The 21,898-nt window shown below is 41.5% G+C and overlaps 1 protein-coding gene across 1 annotated transcript in view; it reads right to left on the bottom strand.

Annotated features, from left to right (window-relative positions):
• The window catches only part of LOC129821427 (LIM domain only protein 7-like), a 59,279-nt gene that overhangs the window by 21,520 nt on the left and 15,861 nt on the right, over positions 1 to 21,898 (bottom strand). The window contains exons 8-13 of the mRNA XM_055879067.1: positions 16,325 to 16,452; positions 14,360 to 15,047; positions 12,062 to 12,463; positions 11,569 to 11,683; positions 4,034 to 4,195; positions 195 to 382 (exon numbers count right to left, since the gene is read on the bottom strand). Coding sequence (XP_055735042.1) covers positions 195 to 382; positions 4,034 to 4,195; positions 11,569 to 11,683; positions 12,062 to 12,463; positions 14,360 to 15,047; positions 16,325 to 16,452 — 1,683 coding nt within the window. The remainder of the gene's footprint in view (positions 1 to 194; positions 383 to 4,033; positions 4,196 to 11,568; positions 11,684 to 12,061; positions 12,464 to 14,359; positions 15,048 to 16,324; positions 16,453 to 21,898) is intronic.

The raw sequence follows: 21,898 nt of genomic DNA, 5'->3' as shown, positions 1-21,898 counted from the left end.
ATTCAATGTGACCATGCAACAAACAAAAATCACAAGTTTTTTCACAATGATGTCCTTACCAACCTTGTCACAACATGTTTGCAAATTTGTGATATATCAAGTTTTATTTGGGTATTTGTGAGTAACATAGCAAGAAAGCTAATACGAAACATTTGAACATTATCAACACCACAAGGTCTTCCTGTAAAACTCACAATGATTGGTTGGGTAGTGACCTTCTTGATGGTTTCCATGGATCCCCGAGAGGTGAAATCCAAGCGGGTGGTTGCGTTAACGGTGGTTGTGTCAGGGGAACCTATAACTGTTGGATGATGATCCATACTGGTCAGATTGATGGTCTTGTGGCTTTTAAACGGCAGGGAAGGTAGGTCTCTGTCCCAGTCTGAACGTCGCCGACGTGTGGCAATGGCAAATATTTAAAGGGGGGGGGGGGGGGGGTGGTGTGTGTGTGTGTTTGTGTATGTGTGGGCGTGAAAGCACAACATTAGGAAAGGTACTAGTACTTTAAAGGTACTACTATACAACTATAGTACACAAAGTACTTACAGTATTTTCTGCATGGTATAATAATAGTAAAGACATCAAAACTATGAATAAGAGATATGCATTCACTCTTGGCATTCTCTCAACCAGATTCATGAGGTAGTCACCTGGAATGCATTTCAACTAACAGGTGTGCCTTGGTAAAATTAATTTTTAAAATATCTTTTCTCCTTAATTCCGCTCGAACCAGTCAGTTGTGTTGTGACAAGGTAGAGGTGGTATAGAGAAGATAGCCCTATTTGGTAAAATACCAGGTCCATACTATGGAAAGAACAGCTCAAGTAAGCAAAGAGAAATGACAGTCCATCATTACTTTAAGACATGAAGGTCAGTCACTCTAGAAAATGTCAAGATCTTTGAAAGTTTCTTCAAGCGCATTTGCAAAAACCATCAAGTGCTATGATGAAACTGGCTCTCATGAAGATCACCACAGGGAAGGAAGACCCAGAGTTACCTCTGCTGCAGAGGATATATTCATTAGAGTTAACTGCATCTCAGATTGCAGCCCAAATAAATGCTTCACAGAGTTCAAGTAACAGACACATTTCAACATCAACTGCTCAGACGAGACTACGTGAATCCGGCCTTCATGGTTGAATTGCTGCAATGAAACCACTACTAAAGGACACCAATAAGAAGAAGACTTGCTTGGGCCAAGAAACACGAGCAATGGACATCTTGCCTTTGGTCTGATGAATCCAAATTTGAGATTTTTGGTTCCAACCGCCGTGTCTTTGTGAGATGCAGAGTATGTGAACAGATGATATCCATATGTGTGGTTCCCACTGTGAAGCATGGAGGAGGAAGTGTGATGGTGTGGGGGTGCTTTGCTGGAGACACTGTCAGTGATTTATTTAGAATTCAAGGCACACTTAACCAGCATGGCTACCACAGCATTCTGCAGCGATACGCCATCCCATCTGGTTTGTGCTTAGTGGGACTATCATTTATTTTCAACAGGACAATGACCCAACACACTTCCAGGCTGTGTAAGGGCAATTTGACCAAGAAGGAGAGTGATGGAGTACAGCATCAGATGACCTGGCCTCCACCCAATTGAGATGGTTTGGGATGAGTTGGACCGCAGAGTGAAGGAAAAGTGCTCAGCAGATGTGGGAACTCCTTCATCAATGTTGGAAAAGGATCCCAGGTGAAGCTGGTTGAGAGAATGCCAACAGTGTGCAAAGCTGTCATCAAGGCAAATGGTTGCTACTTTGAAGAATATAAAATCTATTTTGATTTGTTTAACACTTTTTGACTTACTACATGATTCCATATGTGTTATTTCATAGTGTTGATGTCTTCACTATTATTCTACAATGTAGAAAATAGTAAAAATAAAGAAAAACCCTTGAATGAGTAACTTTTGACTGGTACTGTACGCTACCGCTTGGAAGGGAAAATAAGGTTGTTGTTATGGTGTTATTCTAAAGAACAGTGGGGATAACAGAGAAACCACCTTCCGCACCCATGCACAATCTACAAACCCCTAGCTTTACCAACAGGTTTACACGCTCTCCTACAAAAGCGTCTATTTTGAGATGCATTGCACATTCAACAGATCACACAAATCAATACACTGACTGATGTTTTGGTGGTGTAATCGTGATATAGTAGGATGTGTAAACCTGTTGGTGATAACCTACAGTGAGCTCCAAAGTACTGTGACAATTACAGTTTTGGTTTGTTTTGGCTCAGTTATATAATAACTGCGAGGTTAAAGTGCAGACTGTCAGCTTTAATTTGATGGTATTTTCATCCATATTGGGTTAACCGTTTAGACATTACAGCACATTACACAAAAGTATTGGGACAAATACACGTATAGGTGTATTAAATTAGTAAAAGGTTAAGTATTTGGTTTCATATAACACTTAATGTCTACATCAAGCTTGTGAGCTACACATTTGTTGGATGTATTTGCAGTTTGGTTTGGTTGTTTCAGATTATTTTGTGCACAAAATAAATTAATGGTAAATAATGTATTGTGTTATTTTGGAGTCACTAATTGTAAATAAATGAATCATGAACAATGATGAGTGAGAAAGTTACAGACGCACAAATATCATACCTCTCCCAAAACTGCCTTTTCGTTTCCATTGGGCTGTCGATTATTGTTCCTATGTCCGTTGGTCGTTTGAGTACCTGTGCTGTGTTGGTTTTCGTGCCGCGTGTATTGCGCAGATGATTACGGGTCTCGTCCCATGTGGTACCATTATGCGCTTGTGTTCTTTATTCGAGGTACTCCTCGCTCCTTTTGTTTGGGTTTGTCACGGACTGTCACGGATCCCTCCGGAACTGTGGTTTCTATTGGAATGTCGATTATTGTTCCCATCTCCATTGGTGGTGTGAGTACCTATGCGTTGATGCAGCTGTTATGCTGCGTGCTATATATATTGTGTATTACAGGTATCGTGTGTTTTTGTATACATGTTTTGGGTGTATTAAAAACCTCTTCGTATTCCTGCGCCTGTCTCCAAAATCCTTTATACCAGTGTGACACCTTGCCTTGTTGTTGTAATGATGAGAGGTTAGCACATCTTAGGGGTATGATATTTGTGCATCTGTAACTTTCTCACTCATTATTATTCAGGACTATCCATATATGGTAGCATCCACCTTAATGTAGAGTCAAAATGACACAATACATTATTTACCATTAATTTCTATTAAACACAAAATAATCTGAAACACAACAAACAAAATGCGTCCAACAAATTTGTAGAGTCACAAGCTTGATGTAGTCATTGCGTGTTATGAAAATGAGACCAAATACTTATCTTGTTATTACTTTAATACACAAGTATTAAAGTCCCCCTATTAAAATAGGGGGACTATGTACAAAGAGTGTTGCAATTTCTAAATGGTTCACCTGACATGGATGAAAATACCCTCAAATTAAAGCTGACAGTCTGCACTTTAACCTCATCCTCATTGTATCATTTCAAATCCAGTGCTGGAGTACAGAGTCAAAAGACCAAGTTCGGACCTGTAGGATCTTGTGCCTGAGTATGAGTTAGTTCTCCACAAGGTAGACACCACATAAGGAATGCACAAAGGAGAACAGAGGGAGACAGAAACGGACAGAGATAAAAGATTCAGAAGCACAAACAGACTGTCAGGCAGACAGACAGACATAGAAGGGGAAACAGAAGTATAGAAACACAAGCATACAGAAAGTGAAAGACAGACAGAGAGAGAGGCAGGCAGGCAGAGACAGTGAAACTACAGACAAGGAAGATGGACAAAACTGGGCACACATAACACTAACTAAAGGGTTATCCCAGAACCGAGGATTAGAAAACGAAGGAAATTATCATTAAACTGCCATTAAATAATTGAGCCATGATACCAGAAAAATGTACTGACCAATTTAACGTGTCGCAATAGTTTACCAACACAGCAAACATAAATAACACTGACATTCTACAAATACTCTGTAACAACACACACATTCTCTCTCTCTCTCTCTCTCTAGTCGACTACTCACTGTTCCTGCCGTGACGGCGTATGTCCATGGTAAGGCTTCCCTGCTGCAGAGCTTGCTCTGTGCTGCTCTTCCACTTGCTGTAGCTCATCTCTGCCACCCTTTGCCCGCTCACCGACAGCACCTCGTCGCCCACCTGCAGTTGGCACAGCTCTGCTTGGCTGCCTGCGGGGCACAGAGAGGGGCAGCGAGGTCAGATATAGAGAGGGTAAGGAAGGAACAGTGGTGAGATATAGAGAGTGTAGAGGGCACGGGGGTAAGACAGATATGTAGAGAGGGAATCGGGTCTCAGATATAGGGGCAGAGAAGACACTGGGGTGAGTAATAGAGAGGGCAAGACAGGTGTCACAGTAGTGATGTAGACCAGTCAAGATACATCTAAACTGTTACAATAGAGAGATGACAGAGATAGGACAAGGCAGCGATTGCAATAAAACATCTCAATTATTTAAAGTGGCTTTAGCTTGTCTCCTTCCCTCATTTGCATTGACGAGAAAGAACTGGACTACTGAAAAGTCAGGGGTGGAATGACAACAGGCACCAGGTACTCCCCTAGTACGTACAGTATAGGCTAGAGAGAGACAACCCCAGCAAATCTGACCTAGATAGAGGCTGCCCTACATAAGGCCGGGCACATGATCTGCTACTGACTGGGTTTATTCACGGCACCCAAACCAAAAAGAGATTTAATGCGTTGCTTAGTTATGTATAGAGTCACGTCATCCTGGAATGCACTGCCACCTGAGGTTACTCAGGCAAAAAGCAAGTTTAGCAAAAAAAAAAAAGATTAAAAAACATACTGTATCACAGCGCCTCTCCTCTTTCTAAAGATCTAATTTTTTTATTAAATTTAAATTTTATGTAATATAGTTTACCAAGCTACCAATTACTTCCCACTGGAAGAAGTTAAGCTACACTAAAGCTACCATTAAGAAACATACAGTTTACTGAGCTAAAGCTACCCTTAAGAAACATATAGTTTACTGAGCTAAAGCTACCCTTAAGAAACATACAGTTTACTAAACTAAAGCTACCCTTAAGAAACATACAGTTTACTAAACTAAAGCTACCCTTAAGAAACATAGTTTACTGAACTAAAGCTACCCTTAAGAAACATACAGTTTACTGAGCTAAAGCTACCCTTAAGAAACATACAGTTTACTGAGCTAAAGCTACCCTTAAGAAACACATACTTTACTAAACTAAAGCTACCCTTAAGAAACATACAGTTTACTGAGCTAAAGCTACCCTTAAGAAACATACAGTTTACTGAGCTAAAGCTACCCTTAAGAAACATATAGTTCACTAAACTAAAGCTACCCTTACGAAACATACAGTTTATTGAACTAAAGCTACACTTAAGAAACATAGTTTACTGAACTAAAGCTGCCCTTAAGAAACATACAGTTTATTGAACTAAAGCTACACTTAAGAAACATAGTTTACTGAACTAAAGCTACCCTTAAGAAACATATAGTTTACTGAACTAAAGCTACCCTTAAGAAACATATAGTTTACTAAACTAAAGCTACCATTAAGAAACATACAGTTTATTGAACTAAAGCTACACTTAAGAAACATAGTTTACTGAACTAAAGCTACCCTTAAGAAACATATAGTTTACTGAACTAAAGCTACCCTTAAGAAACATATAGTTTACTGAGCTAAAGCTACCCTTAAGATACATATAGTTTACTGAACTAAAGCTACCCTTAAGAAACATATAGTTTACTGGAAGAAGTTAAGCTACACTAAAGCTACCCTTAAGAAACATACAGTTACTGAACTAAAGCTACACTTAAGAAACATATAGTTTACTGAACTAAAGCTACCCGTAAGAAACATACAGTTTACTGAACTAAAGCTACCCTTAAGAAACATAGTTTACTGAACTAAAGCTACCCTTAAGAAACATAGTTTACTGAACTAAAGCTACCCTTAAGAAACATATAGTTTACTGAACTAAAGCTACCCTTAAGAAACATATAGTTTACTGAACTAAAGCTACCCGTAAGAAACATACAGTTTACTGAACTAAAGCTACCCTTAAGAAATATATAGTTTACTGAACTAAAGCTACCCTTAAGAAACATACAGTTTACTGAACTAAAGCTACCCTTAAGAAACATATAGTTTACTGAACTAAAGCTACCCTTAAGAAACATATAGTTTACTGAGCTAAAGCTACCCTTAAGAAACATATAGTTTACTGGAAGAAGTTAAGCTACACTAAAGCTACCCTTAAAAACATACAGTTACTGAACTAAAGCTACACTTAAGAAACATATAGTTTACTGAACTAAAGCTACCCGTAAGAAACATACAGTTTACTGAACTAAAGCTACCCTTAAGAAACATAGTTTACTGAACTAAAGCTACCCTTAAGAAACATAGTTTACTGAACTAAAGCTACCCTTAAGAAACATATAGTTTACTGAACTAAAGCTACCCTTAAGAAACATATAGTTTACTGAACTAAAGCTACCCGTAAGAAACATACAGTTTACTGAACTAAAGCTACCCTTAAGAAATATATAGTTTACTGAACTAAAGCTACCCTTAAGAAACATACAGTTTACTGAACTAAAGCTACCCTTAAGAAACATATAGTTTACTGAACTAAAGCTACCCTTAAGAAACATATAGTTTACTGAGCTAAAGCTACCCTTAAGAAACATATAGTTTACTGAACTAAAGCTACCCTTAAGAAACATATAGTTTACTGGAAGAAGTTAAGCTACACTAAAGCTACCCTTAAAAACATACAGTTACTGAACTAAAGCTACACTTAAGAAACATATAGTTTACTGAACTAAAGCTACCCGTAAGAAACATACAGTTTACTGAACTAAAGCTACCCTTAAGAAACATAGTTTACTGAACTAAAGCTACCCTTAAGAAACATAGTTTACTGAACTAAAGCTACCCTTAAGAAACATATAGTTTACTGAACTAAAGCTACCCTTAAGAAACATATAGTTTACTGAACTAAAGCTACCCGTAAGAAACATACAGTTTACTGAACTAAAGCTACCCTTAAGAAATATATAGTTTACTGAACTAAAGCTACCCTTAAGAAACATACAGTTTACTGAACTAAAGCTACCCTTAAGAAACATATAGTTTACTGAACTAAAGCTACCCTTAAGAAACATATAGTTTACTGAGCTAAAGCTACCCTTAAGAAACATATAGTTTACTGAACTAAAGCTACCCTTAAGAAACATATAGTTTACTGGAAGAAGTTAAGCTACACTAAAGCTACCCTTAAAAACATACAGTTACTGAACTAAAGCTACACTTAAGAAACATATAGTTTACTGAACTAAAGCTACCCGTAAGAAACATACAGTTTACTGAACTAAAGCTACCCTTAAGAAACATAGTTTTCTGAACTAAAGCTACCCTTAAGAAACATATAGTTTACTGAACTAAAGCTAGCCTTAAGAAACATATAGTTTACTGAACTAAAGCTACCCGTAAGAAACATACAGTTTACTGAACTAAAGCTACCCTTAAGAAATATATAGTTTACTGAACTAAAGCTACCCTTAAGAAACATACAGTTTACTGAACTAAAGCTACCCTTAAGAAACATACAGTTTACTGAACTAAAGCTACCCTTAAGAAACATATAGTTTACTGAACTAAAGCTACCCGTAAGAAACATACAGTTTAATGAACTAAAACTACCCTTAAGAAACATAGTTTACTGAACTAAAGCTACCCTTAAGAAACATAGTTTACTGAACTAAAGCTACCCTTAAGAAACATATAGTTTACTGAACTAAAGCTACCCTTAAGAAACATATAGTTTACTGAACTAAAGCTACCCTTAAGAAACATAGTTTACTGAACTAAAGCTACCCTTAAGAAACATATAGTTTACTGAACTAAAGCTACCCTTAAGAAACATATAGTTTACTGAACTAAAGCTACTCGTAAGAAACATACAGTTTACTGAACTAAAGCTACCCTTAAGAAACATATAGTTTACTGAACTAAAGCTACCCTTAAGAAACATAGTTTACTGAACTAAAGCTACCCTTAAGAAACATATAGTTTCTAGTATATAGTATACCAAGAACAGAGATAGTCCTTGGTTCACTCCAGACCTGACTGCCCTCGACCAGCACAAAAACATCCTGTGGCGAACTGCAATAGCATCGAAGAGCCCCCGTGATATGCAACTGTTCAGGGAAGTCAGGAACCAATACACGCAGTCAGTCAGGAAAGCAAAGGCCAGCTTTTTCAAGCAGAAATTTGCATCCTGTAGCTCTAAGTCCAAAAAGTTCTGGGATACTGTAAAGTCCATGGAAAACAAGAGCACCTCCTCCCAGCTGCCCACTGCACTGAGGCTAGATAACACGGTCACCACTGATAAGTCCGTGATAATCGAAAACTTCAACAAACATTTCTCAATGGCTGGCCATGCCTTCCACCTGGCGACTCCAACCTTGGCCAACAGCCCCGCCCCCCCCGCTGCTACTCGCCCAAGCCTCCCCAGCTTCTCCTTTACCCATATCCAGATAGCAGATGTTCTGAAAGAGCTGGAAAACCTGGACCCATACAAATCAGCTGGGCTTGACAATCTGGACCCCCTATTTCTGAAACTGTCCGCCGCCATTGTCGCACCCCCTATTACCAGCCTGTTCAACCTCTCCTTCGTATCATCTGAGATCCCCAAGGATTGGAAAGCTGCCGCTGTCATCCCCCTCTTCAAAGGGGGAGACACCCTGGACCCAAACTGTTACAGACCTATATCCATCCTGCCCTGCCTAGCTAAGGTCTTCGAAAGCCAAGTCAACAAACAGATCACTGACCATCTCGAATCCCACCGTACCTTCTCCGCTGTGCAATCCGGTTTCCGAGCCGGTCACGGGTGCACCTCAGTCACGCTCAAGGTACTAAACGATATCATAACCGCCATCGATAAAAGACATTACTGTGCAGCCGTCTTCATCGACCTGGCCAAGGCTTTCGACTCTGTCAATCACCATATTCTTATCGGCAGACTCAATAGCCTCGGTTTTTCTAATGACTGCCTTGCCTGGTTCACCAACTACTTTGCAGACAGAGTTCAGTGTGTCAAATCGGAGGGCATGTTGTCCGGTCCTTTGGCAGTCTCTATGGGGGTACCACAGGGTTCAATTCTCGGGCCGACTCTTTTCTCTGTATACATCAATGATGTTGCTCTTGCTGCGGGCGATTCCCTGATCCACCTCTACGCAGACGACACCATTCTGTATACTTCCGGCCCTTCCCTGGACACTGTGCTATCTAACCTCCAAACGAGCTTCAATGCCATACAACACTCCTTCCGTGGCCTCCAACTGCTCTTAAATGCTAGTAAAACCAAATGCATGCTTTTCAACCGTTCGCTGCCTGCACCCGCACGCCCGACTAGCATCACCACCCTGGACGGTTCCGACCTAGAATATGTGGACATCTATAAGTACCTAGGTGTCTGGCTAGACTGCAAACTCTCCTTCCAGACTCATATCAAACATCTCCAATCCAAAATCAAATCTAGAGTCGGCTTTCTATTCCGGAACAAAGCCTCCTTCACTCACGCCGCCAAACTTACCCTAGTAAAACTGACTATCCTACCGATCCTCGACTTCGGCGATGTCATCTACAAAATAGCTTCCAATACTCTACTCAGCAAACTGGATGCAGTTTATCACAGTGCCATCCGTTTTGTTACTAAAGCACCTTATACGACCCACCACTGCGACCTGTATGCCCTAGTCGGCTGGCCCTTGCTACATGTTCGTCGTCAGACCCACTGGCTCCAGGTCATCTACAAGGCTATGCTAGGTAAAGTGCCGCCTTATCTCAGTTCACTGGTCACGATGGCTACACCCACCCGTAGCACGCGCTCCAGCAGGTGTATCTCACTGATCATCCCTAAAGCCAAAACCTCATTTGGACGCCTTTGCTTCCAGTTCTCTGCTGCCTGCGACTGGAACGAATTGCAAAAATCTCTGAAGTTGGAGACTTTTATCTCCCTCAACAACTTTAAAAATCTGCTATCCGAGCAGCTAACCGATCGCTGCAGCTGTACATAGTCCATCTGTAAACTACCCACCCAATTTACCTACCTCATCCCCATACTGCTTTTATTTATTTACTTTTCTGCTCTTTTGCACACCAGTATCTCTTCTTGCACATGATCATCGGATGATTTATCACTCCAGTGTTAATCTGCTAAATTGTAATTATTCGATTTATTGCCTACCTCATGCCTTTTGCACACATTGTATATAGATTCTCTTTTTCCTACCATGTTATTGACTTGTTTATTGTTTACTCCATGTGTAACTCTGTGTTGTTGTCTGTTCACACTGCTATGCTTTATCTTGGCCAGGTCGCAGTTGCAAATGAGAACTTGTTCTCAACTAGCCTACCTGGTTAAATAAAGGTGAAATAAAAAAAATATATATATAGTTTACTGAACTAAAGCTACCCTTAAGAAACATAGTTTACTGAACTAAACTACTTTGTGATGAATACTAATATCTAAATACGAAATATCATAGACTTCAAATTTGCAAGAACAGGTCACTCTGGAGTCAACTGTTAACATAATGTTTAATTTAGTCTATTAAACGCAACAACTATGTCTCAAGTGTGAATTAGGGAGGTCTGATGTCAAAAATGTATGAAACTGCAACTGGGTAGTTGCAGTAGTTAGTTTCACCGCTACATGGCAAAATAGTAATTAACTACTAAAAACACTACCCATATTTGAATTTAATTCAAGTACCAACAAGCTACTGCAAAATGTAATTAAATTACTAGTTTAACTACATGTATTTCACTATTTCACGGTCTATTGGCACTGTACTAAGGTATCTGGCACTACGTGTGGTTGCCAGCAGAGGCAGAAATTGGAGGACGGGCTCATTGTAATGGCTGGAATAGAATCCTATTAATGGTATCAAACACATCAAACTCATGGACCTCCAGCTACTGGTGCAGTGTTAGCAGTAGAATGGTATTTACTCTTCTGTGTGAATTATGAATGGTTTTTTGAACAAAAGGGAGTGAAGCCGTTGTCCACGAATCAAATCTCACCAAGCAACTACAGTCCTTTGTTGCGTAAGAAGTCAAAGGAAGACTACAACAAGGGCATGGTATATTTGCTCGTAATTGATCAATGATCATGTCCTCGGGCAGTTTTATTCCCAGTGTCTCACATATTGTCCATTGCTTAAATTAACAACCTTTAAAACTTTCTCACTGAGATGAGAGATGAGCCTGCTGTGCCAGTGGAGGCTGGTGTCACTTTAAATCAAATGATGCGCTCATTGTTAATGCTGGACTGGAACGGTATCAAACACATTAAACATGGTTCCCAAGTGTTTGATACCGTTACATTAATTGCCATTAATCTGTGCCCATTCTTCCTTCACTATCCTCCAACATGCTGTATGTACGAAGGCCCGGTTTACAATCAGACAGTTGGTTCAGTTGTTACTCTTTGTTTGTGTTAACCATGCTAAATGTGTGTGTGTGTGTGCGTATGTGTTTACCTGGTTGGATGGAGGTGATGTGTGCTCCAGTGGAGTCCCAATCTGCCTGGAAGCCAAAGTCTCGACTGCTGTTGGGCTTCTGGTTGAGACTGATCCGCATGTCAGCGTAGCTCTCCTACACAACACACACACACACATTAAGAATGCCAGGTTGTGTTCCAAAGCCAGCGAAAGAATAACATTTGTCCTTCACTATGAATTATTAGTTGCTGTCTGACAATGGAAAGCATCGCTCCTACTGTATCGCCTGCTGTATGTAGCGCTAGCTGCATAGTATAGTATGCACAGTGACACTACAGTATGCAGTACACATCGTACTCGCTTGCTCGCTCCAGTACTGTGACTGCTACTTACATTCCAACATTTCTTTAACAAATTGGTTTTTACATGTGATGTCCTTATTACTATGTGCTATTTTTGGCTTCAGCTCTGGAATACTGCAAATGTGCCCTGAAAAAGTCTAATCTGCCTCATAACCAAAATCTAAACCTACCTGGTTTGTGTCTTTTGTAGGTAACGGACTGACTGGGGCTGGGTAGGCCACTTTTGGGGTCTGGAGGGCGGGTGAAGGACTCCTGGCCTGAGAAGGGACAGGAGAAGGGGCCAGGGTAGGGGCAAGTGTTGTGGCAAGTGTGGGGGTCACACCCCTTTCTTCTTCTTCTTCTTCTTCTTCTTCTTCTTCTTCTTCTTCTTCTTCTTCTTCTTCTTCTTCTTCTTCTTCTTCTTCTTCTTCTTCTTCTTCTTCTTCTTCTTCACTGCTGTGGGCAGAGCTGGAGAGGGAGTGCGCCTTGTCCTCAGAGGTCATGACCTGGATATAGCGGCTGGGGTCCGACGGCTTCTTGGTGAAATCCGTCTCTCCGTTCACACTTTTCTGAGAGTCAGCCATCAGAGGAGCCTACAGTGCAATCGGAAAGTGTTCAGACCCTTTCACCTTTCCCACATTTTGTTACAGCCTTATTCTAAAATTGATTAAATAGTCCCCCCATCAATCTACACACAATACTCCATAATGACATTTTTAAAAATGTTTACAAATTGTCCTGTTGGAAGGTGATCCTTCACCCCAGTTTGAGGTCCTGAGCGTTTTGGAACAGGTTTTCATCAAGGATCTCTCTGTACTTTGCTCCGTTAATCTTTCCCTCAATCCTGACTAGTCTCCCAGTCCCTGCCATTGAAAAACATCCCCACAGCATGCTGCCACCACCATGCTTTGCCGTAGGAATGGTATTGGCCAGGTGATGAGCGGTGCCTCCAGACGTGATGCTTGGCATTCAGGCCAAAGAGTTAAATATTGGATTTATCAGACCAGCTAATCTTGTTTCTCATTGTCTGAGAGTCCTTTAGGTGCCTTTTGGCAAACTCCAAGCAGGCTGTCACGTGCTTTTTAACGAGGAGTGGCTTCTGTCTGGCCAATCTAGTATAAAGGCCTGATTGGTGGAGTGCTGCAGAGATGGTTGTCCTTCTGGAAGGTTCTCCCATCTCCACAGAGGAACTCTAGAGCTCTGTCAGAGTGACCATCGGGTTCATGGTCACCTCCCTGACCAAGGCCCTTCTCCCCCAATTGCTCAGTTTGGCTGGGGGCTGCCAGCTCTAGGAAGAGTCTTGGTGGTCTCAAACTTCTTCCATTTAAGAATGATGGAGGCCACTGTGTTCTTGGGGACCTTCAATGCCATGGTTTTGGTACCCTTTCCCAGATCTGTGCCTCGATACAATCCTGTCTTGGCGCTCTACGGACAATTTCTTCGACCTCATGACTTGGTTTTTGTTCTGACATGCACTGTCAACTATGGGACCTTATTTAGACAGGTGTGCCTTTCAAATCATGTCCAATCATTTGAATTTACCACAGGTGGACTCCAATCATTTGTAGAAACATCTCAAGGATGATCAATGGAAACAGGATGGACCTGAGCTCATAAGCAAAGGGTTTGAATACTTAGGTAATTAAGGTATACTTTTTATTTTATTGTAATTTTTTTTGCAAACATTTCTAAAAATCTGTTGCTGCTTTGTCATTATGGGGTATTGTGTGTAGATTAATGATCATTTGTTTTTATTTAATCCAAATTAAATTAAGGCTCTAATGTAACAAAATGTGGAAAAAGTTAAGGGGTCTGAATACTTTCCAATGCACTGTATATTTATATGGTTAAAAGGGAGCCTATTTTTACATGGTTAAATGTACTTTGTTAGTGTAATTAAAAGTTTTGAACAAACCATATCAGGCCAACAAAAACCCCTAGACATACAAAAACCCTAGACAATACAAAAACCCTAGACAATACAAAACTAGCGTACCCACCCTAGTCACACCCTGACCTAACCAAAATATAAAGAAAACAGAGATTTCACAGGTCAGGGCGTGACATTCACATAGTTCAAAAAAGCTTCATTCATTATTCACTGACAGATAAAACAAATCAGGCGTGTGAGCAACTACTACACTGGAAATAGACTACGCTGCAACCGACACAATACAACATTCCTACAGTCTTAGGTCCTGTTCATTATGTAACAAATAGAGGAAAATGGACTGAAACAGGTAGCGATTATCTGGACTTGTCCATTAAGAAACATTCATTTAAATGTTTTGTTGTAAAAGTTTCAAAAACGTTGCGTGCCCTAATGAACATAACCAAGTACACAACCCACAGCCATTGAAGTACCTCACCCAAATCCTCTAGTCTACTAAAAGCAGTTTCTGCAGAAAGCAGTCCTGAGGTAACAAACAACTACACACACAGACAGAACTGGAAAGTGTGGTAATATTACTGTATACTACAGTACTCACGGTGTAGGCGCGGGGCAGTGATGCGATGCTTGTGGACTGGCTCCCGAAGGGCCTTGGCATGATGACAGAGGTGAGCCGAGCGCTGTCCGGTCTCATGTAGCTCCTGGGGAGAGAGGCAGAAACCCGAGACACACCAGGAGGCATGGGCTGTGGGTCCATCACCACCGAGTTGTACTGTGGCTGTTGTTTGTACAGAGAGCCACCACCAGTGGATGGGGTCACTTCTTCAGACACCTTCCCCAGCCATGGGTGACTGGGCTCGTGCGCTTTGGGTAGTAGGCTAGGGGTGGTGGTGGTGCTGAAGGTCTCCTCCGTCTTGGCTGCACTGGTGTACCGTGAGGCCAGGCTTGGGGCTCTCTCTGAGGGATTCGGGGCTTGAACGTAGGGGTTGTAGTTGGAGGTGCGACCCACAGTGGTAGTGTTGTTGGTGGCGTCGCTACCAGAACCGAAGGGACTGTCGATACTGTCACTCATGTTGCCCCTAGAAGGCGAGACAGCCCTGTTGGTTGCCGTGGTGGCAGCGCACGCCTCTAGCACGGAGGAGCTAGTGGGTCTGAGGCGGTCAAGAGGGGTGTAGGGGTTGTCGAAGGTGTAGCTCCTCGGAGGGAGGGTGCGGAGGACCGGGGCGGAGTCTTCAAACACGTCCTGGTCCAGAGAGGCGAGGGAGTTGAGGCGACTGCCGGTGGAGCTGTGGGGATGGAGAAGAGAGGGAGAGAGGGAGGGTGAGGGGAGAGAGGGATGGAAGGGAAGGGAGGTGAAAGAGAGAAGGGAAAGGGATTAAAAGGTGTTATGTAAGCGATTGAGAGAGAGAAAGACAGAGAGAGAGCGAGGAGGGCAGGGTAAAAGGAAGATAGGATGGGTGTTAAAGAGAAAGGAGCCGAAGAGACAAGAGAGGATGGGAAAACCAGAGAAAAAAGTGAAAGGTGGAGGGGGATAAAAGGAGAGGGCAGAATGAGAAAAGGATTGAGGAAAAGTGAAAGGGGGGAGGGAAAGAGAAGTTTGAAAGAACAAAAAAAAGAGGTGAGGTAGGATTTAAGCCACGATTAGATTATGCTTTCACACAACGCTTTGCAGAGAGACAATTACTGTTCATTCATTAACAGAGTCGCAGGTCACTTTCTCTCAGGGCAAACGTCTCATCAAAAGTCTGTAAAAAAACACAAACGTTTGCATGGCCCTGTATTTGTGCCTGAGTTGTCATCGACCGGTGTTTGTTGGTGTAGTAAGTACTTATACAGTAACAGGACAGCTTTGAGTGAGAGTGAAAACACATCTAAAAATACTGATTAGAATTCAGTATTGACAAAATGATGACAAAATACTTTAAAACAGGGTAAACATATACATAAACAAAACATATACAACCAATAAAGGATTATACAGTGCCTTCAGAAAGTATTCAGACCCCTTGACTTTTTCCACATTTTGTTACAGATTTTTTTTAAATCCTCAGCAATCTACACACAAACCCCCATAACGACAAAGAATAAGGCTGTAATGCAACAAAATGTGGGAAAAAAATACTTTCTGAATACTTTCTGAAGCCACTGTATGTTTCTAATTGTCTGTACAAAAATAATGATTTATACCTTGTCAGAGCATGGCTAGCCCAAATGCCCTTTGGTAACTGTATAGAATATAGAGAACATAATAACTAGAACATATGCAGGATTTGTATTTGAGGATGTCTAGTCTAGCAGATACAGTACTTTCATCAATCCGTCAATCATAGACTTCTTTTTGTAAGTCTTACATTCAATCAGGCCATATTTCATGAGCACATCCCCACTGTCATGTTCATCAGGCACCAAAGGGAAGAACAGGTAGGAACTACGTGGCCATGTTGGGATCAACTGGACATGTCCAGTAAGAAAGCCTCATTATAAATGTCCCCTTGCAAATTGTTTTCCCGATGAGAGCCCGAATTAAATCATTGGCCCTAGTGTCTACCTGTCACTCTATTACCTCCGATTGGAATCCTGGAAACCGCGGCTCCCTATTCCGCTGCTTGCTGTGGTCTGCTCCCTCTCCTCTTTCTTCTTCACAATATCAGAGTTGAAGCTCTTGCGACGGTTCTTCCACTTGGTGAGATCCTGCAGAGAAGAAACGCAAATTCAGACACGTGCATCTTGGAAAAATGAATGTAACAGTTGAAATCCCCTAACGGATGTTGAGGGTGGCTAATGTGATAGCCGGGAGGGAGGGAGGGAGAGAGAAATATAGATAGATAGATAGATAGATAGAGAGAGAGAGAGAGAGAGATAGAGAGAGAGAGAGAGAACAAACTACATTTGGAGGTATCCTATTTGTGTCAGCTCCTCCCACCTCATGTCCCATGTGTATTGGGGCCCGTGAATGACCTAAATCTGTGCTAACACACCATACTATACAGCTGCACCATGTTATCACACAACTGATAGACATATAGCACAGTAACAGGTAAGAATGAGGCCTTTAACATACTCACTGATATTTCGTGGAATAATTACATGAACTGAGTGGGACATGATGAAACATTGTGAACTGACCTAACGTTTGATTCCTGCCCCTCTTTTTCTTCTGTCTCTTTCTTTTTCTGCACACTCTCTACCCTCTGTCTCTTTCTCTCTGTACCTTTACAAAACAAGCTCTCCTTTCACCTCTCCTTTCACAAACTGGGCCAGAATAGCTGTTCTTTTCAGATTTCCATTCTCCCCATTTCAAATACGAACTAGACTGATCTATCATACAGTATGTTGTTACCTGTAGACAGCTGGGATGGCTTTGACTTGAGTGTACACATTTATACAAGGACACAATAACCATGGCTTATATAGTGATATGGTCGATGACTGTTTAATCGGTGATGATTAAACAGGCCCAGTTCCCTACATATTAACGACCACACTAGATTGCGTAAAGCATGGGTTGGACAGGTTTTGCATGCCAGGGGAAGGGGAACATCAATTTTGTGATTCATAAGTACAGTTTTTACCCTCACAGATCATTTCAGATCCTGGAGGATGTTATACAATAGTTAGTGGCACCCTCTTCCAGAACTCTGTAGTAAGACTCCATAAGACTCCTGAACAGGTAATCAAATGGCTACCCGGACTATTTGCATTGTGTGCCCCCCCCAACCCCTCTTTTACGCTGCTGCTACTCTCTGTTTATCATATACGCATAGTCACTTTAACTATACATTCATGTACATACTACCTCATTTGGGCCAACCAACCAGTGCTCCCATACATTGGCTAACTGGGCTATCTGCATTGTGTCCCGCCACCCGCCAACCCCTCTTTTACGCTACTGCTACTCTCTGTTCATCATTTATGCATAGTCACTTTAACCATATCTACATGTACATACTACCTTAATCAGCCTGACTAACCGGTGTCTGTATGTAGCCTCGCTACTTTTATAGCCTCGCTACTGTATATAGCCTGTCTTTTTACAGTTATTTTATTTCTTTACTTACCTATTGTTCACCTAATACTTTTTGTGCACTATTGGTTAGAGCCGGTAAGTAAGCATTTCACTGTAAGGTCTACACCTTTTGTATTACCGTGAAATGCTTACTTACAAACCCGTAACCAACAATGCAGTTCAAGCAATAGAGTTAAGAAAATATTTACTAAATAAACTAAAGTAAAAAATTTAATAAAAAGTAACACAATGAAATAACAATATGGAGGCTATATACAGGGGGTACCTATCAGGAATCAAGGTAAGACCCAAGTGCAGGCTGTGTGAAGTAACAATGTTTATTGTAACAGGAGCAGGCAAATGACAGCAGGCAGGCTCAGGGACAGGCAGGGTGGTCAGGCGGGTGGGTACAGGGTCAGGACAGGCAAGGGTCAAAAACCAGGAGGATGAGGAAAAAGAGAGACTTGGGAAAAAGGAGCAGAGACCACCACTGGTTGACTTGAACAAACAAGGTGAACTGGCACAGAAAGACAGAAAACACAGGTATAAATACCCAGAGGATAAGTGGGAAAGATGGGCGACACCTGGAGGGGGTGGAGACAAGCACAAGGACAGGGGAAACAGACCAGGGCGTGACAGTACCGGTAACGAGTCAATGTGCGGAGGTACATGTTAGTTGAGCTATTTTGTACATGTAGTTAGGGGTAAAGTTAAACGCCAGTCAGCATCTCATCTTATCTCTCAGGTATATGACTCTTCCTGTAATCTTACAAGTGATTCCTCTAATATTTATTCAACGTTTGTGTCGTTGTATTCTAACCTCTACAAATCCGAACCCATGAGACAATACGGCTATGGACAACATTTTTAGACAATCCATTGATATGGACATGAATAAAGTTCTGGATAACGCTCTGCATCTAGATGAGATAACAAAGGGTTTAAAGTCAATGCAAAGTGGCAAGGCCCCAGGCCCTTATGGATTCCCCGTCGATTTCCTCAACTCGCCCCATTACTATTAGATATGTTCATAGACTCGTTATCACAGGGTTCTTTCCCACCGACGCAAACTCAAGCCTCCCTCTCACTTATACTCAAAAAAGATCGTCCCATTTCACTCCCCGCTCCTTTTTACACTTTCGACAGAACCGCTTTCCTTGGCCTTAAAATGATCATCATTATTCAATGGAATCCACCAAGCTGGTGAAGAACACAGTGTCACTGTATGCAGATGATTGACTATTATATATGACTAACCATGTGAACTCTGTCGGTAACATTCTGCATATTTTAAACTCAATTGGATCATTCTCAGGTTACAAATTGAACATTCCGAAAATGTTTTCCGATCAAGCAAATTCCCCCTGGAGTCCTGCCTTTCCATCTATTGCCCTCTGGTTTTTCCTATTTAGGTGTGAAAATAACACATTCTCAGGCTACCCTCCATGAAACTAACTTTGCGAGTCTAGTCACACGATTTAAAGCAGACTTACAATGCTGGGATAGTCTGCCTCTCTCCTTAGCTGGAAGAATCCAATCTGTTAAAATGTGGCTCATTTCAGGAAACTAGGCGTATGATGCACATCAGTACTTCACAGGAGAGACCTTTGAACATAAACTTTAAAGAAAAATCTAAATGTGTTTTTTTTGTGACCTTTCATGTGCTTTACTAATAACAAACGTGTATGCCATCTGTAAATACAAATGAAATTGTGAAATTACGAGCCTAGTTGGTTCAGCCACAGAAAAATAACCTTCCCGCTAGCCATGATTGGCTGAGATAATGGGTGGGCTGGACATGCCGAGAGATGAGTTTGTATTGGTCTGCCATGTAGCATGCTTCTGTCTATAATATGAGCTGAACAGTATGTGTAGGTAATCCTTTCTAATGTGGCTTTTTTGAAAGATATCATGTAGTAGAACTGCATAAGTGTTGCTCTCCGCCTTCTGGAGGACCAAGTTTTGAAATCAGTGGAATGCACGGTGGAATTAGAGAATGGCAGCTAAGGAGATGGAGAAAATTCTGCCGTTTGATTGCCAATATGCAGACGGCTATAAAAAGAGAACACACAGAAGGCTGTTGTATAAAACACCTGTCTATCCGGATTACATCTTCAAACTAAGTGTAACGATTCTCGTCTGGTGCAGGAGAAGAGGACCAAAATACAGCGTGGTAAGTGTCCATGATTGTTTAATAACACTGAACACGACAAAATACAAAAATAACAAAGTGAATAATAACGCAAACCGAAACAGTCCTGAAATGTGAAACAAACACTAAAACAGGAAACAATCACCCACAACACACAATGGAAAACAGGCTACCTAAATATGGCTCCCAATCAGAGACAACGATAAACAGCTGCCTCTGATTGGGAACCACACCAGGCCAAACACATAGAAAAACAACAACCTAGAAAAAGAACATAGACTGCCCACCCTAACTCACGCCCTGACCAAACTAAAATAGAGACACAAAAACGGAACTAAGGTCAGGACGTGACACTAAGGCAACCATGGCATCCGTGGCAGAGAAGTCTAGCTAGCTACATATTCCGATATTACACGTTTCTAATTTTGTAAGAAAGTCGTTTTCCTTTCAAATTAATGTGTACTGTTAGCTAGCTAACATTAGCTGGCTGGATCACTAGCTAATGTTATGTGTTTGATCTGTGTAGTAATATTATTCATATCTCAGAGACATTTGCATTGCTAGTTATAGCTAACTAGCTAACATTGAACCTGGTTGGTTTAGCTACCTGCAGATTCATGCAGGGTAGTAACGTTATGAATTTTTTGTTTAGCTCGCTAAAACACTCTAGTCACCAACACTCTAGATAACATAAAAACAGCCTAACCAGCTCTGCTAGGATGAGTCAAATGGTCAGAGTGAGCTCTTCCCTCACTTTTGTATGGAAGTAGCTAGCAAGCTAGCAACGTTAGCCAGCTAGCCAGTTATCTTGGGTGCTTGACTGCTGTTGTTAGGTCAGAAGGCTCAGATCAACCCTACTCCTTGGCCAGAGCGTCCAGCGTGCGTTCTGAACGCTCCGAGACAGTCAGAGGTCACCAAGCACAACATAGCTTCAGCGTGTAAATCAGCTAGAAAGATATGTTGGCATCGAGTAATCGTCTCTGGCCCCCTCCCAGTTAGGGGGAGTGATGAGCTCTACAGCAGTCTCACAACTCAATCGCTGGTTGAAAACTGTTTTCTGTCCCTCCCAAAAGATAGAATTTGTAGATAATTGGCCCTCTTTCTGGGACTCACTCACAAATAGGACCAAGCCTTGCCTGCTGAGGAGTGACAGACTCCATCCTAGCTGGAGGGGTGCTCTCATCTTATCTATGAACATTGACAGGGCTCTAACTCCTCTAGCTCCACAATGAGATGGGGTGCAGGCCAGGTAACAAGCTGTTAGCTAGACTGCCAGCTTAGTGGAGTCTGCCACTAGCACAGTCAGTGTAGTCAGCGCAGCAGGTAGCCTAGCGGTTAGAGCGTTGGGCCAGTAACAGAAAGGTTGCTAGATCGACTCCCCGAGCTGACAAGGTAAAAATCTGTCGTTCTATCCCTGAACAAGGCAGTTAACCCACTGTTCCTAGGCTGTCATTGTAAATAAGAATTTTCTGTTAACTGACTTGCCTAGTTCAATAAAGGTAAAACAAAAAAAACTATTGAAACTGTGTCTGTGCCTCGATCTAGGTTGGGCAAAACTAAACATGGTGGTGTTTGCTTTAGCAATCTCACTGGAATTAAGACCTCCTGTCATTACTGAAAGAGATTGTGATATCTCACATCTCAAAATAGAGCTACTTAAAGTTAGATCCCTCACTTCCAAGGCAGTTATAGTCAATTAACTGATCATAATCTTGATGTGATTGGCTTGACTGAAACATGGATTAAGACATGATTAATTTAATGTGTTAAATGAGGCCTCTCCTCATGGTTACACTGTTGAACATATCCCCCACGTATCCCGCAAAGGTGGAGGTGATGCTAACATTTACAATAGCAAAATTCTATTTACAAAATAAATTACTGCGTTAGGCAATTACACTTGGCATTCTCTCAACAAGCTTCATGAGGTAGTCACCTGGAATGCATTTCAACTAACAGGTGTGCCTTGTTAATTTGGT

The sequence above is a fragment of the Salvelinus fontinalis genome, chromosome 23, assembly GCF_029448725.1.
Source record: "Salvelinus fontinalis isolate EN_2023a chromosome 23, ASM2944872v1, whole genome shotgun sequence".
NCBI classification, from domain to species: Eukaryota; Metazoa; Chordata; class Actinopteri; order Salmoniformes; family Salmonidae; genus Salvelinus; species Salvelinus fontinalis.
This window is presented reverse-complemented; position numbering and strand designations above follow the sequence as displayed.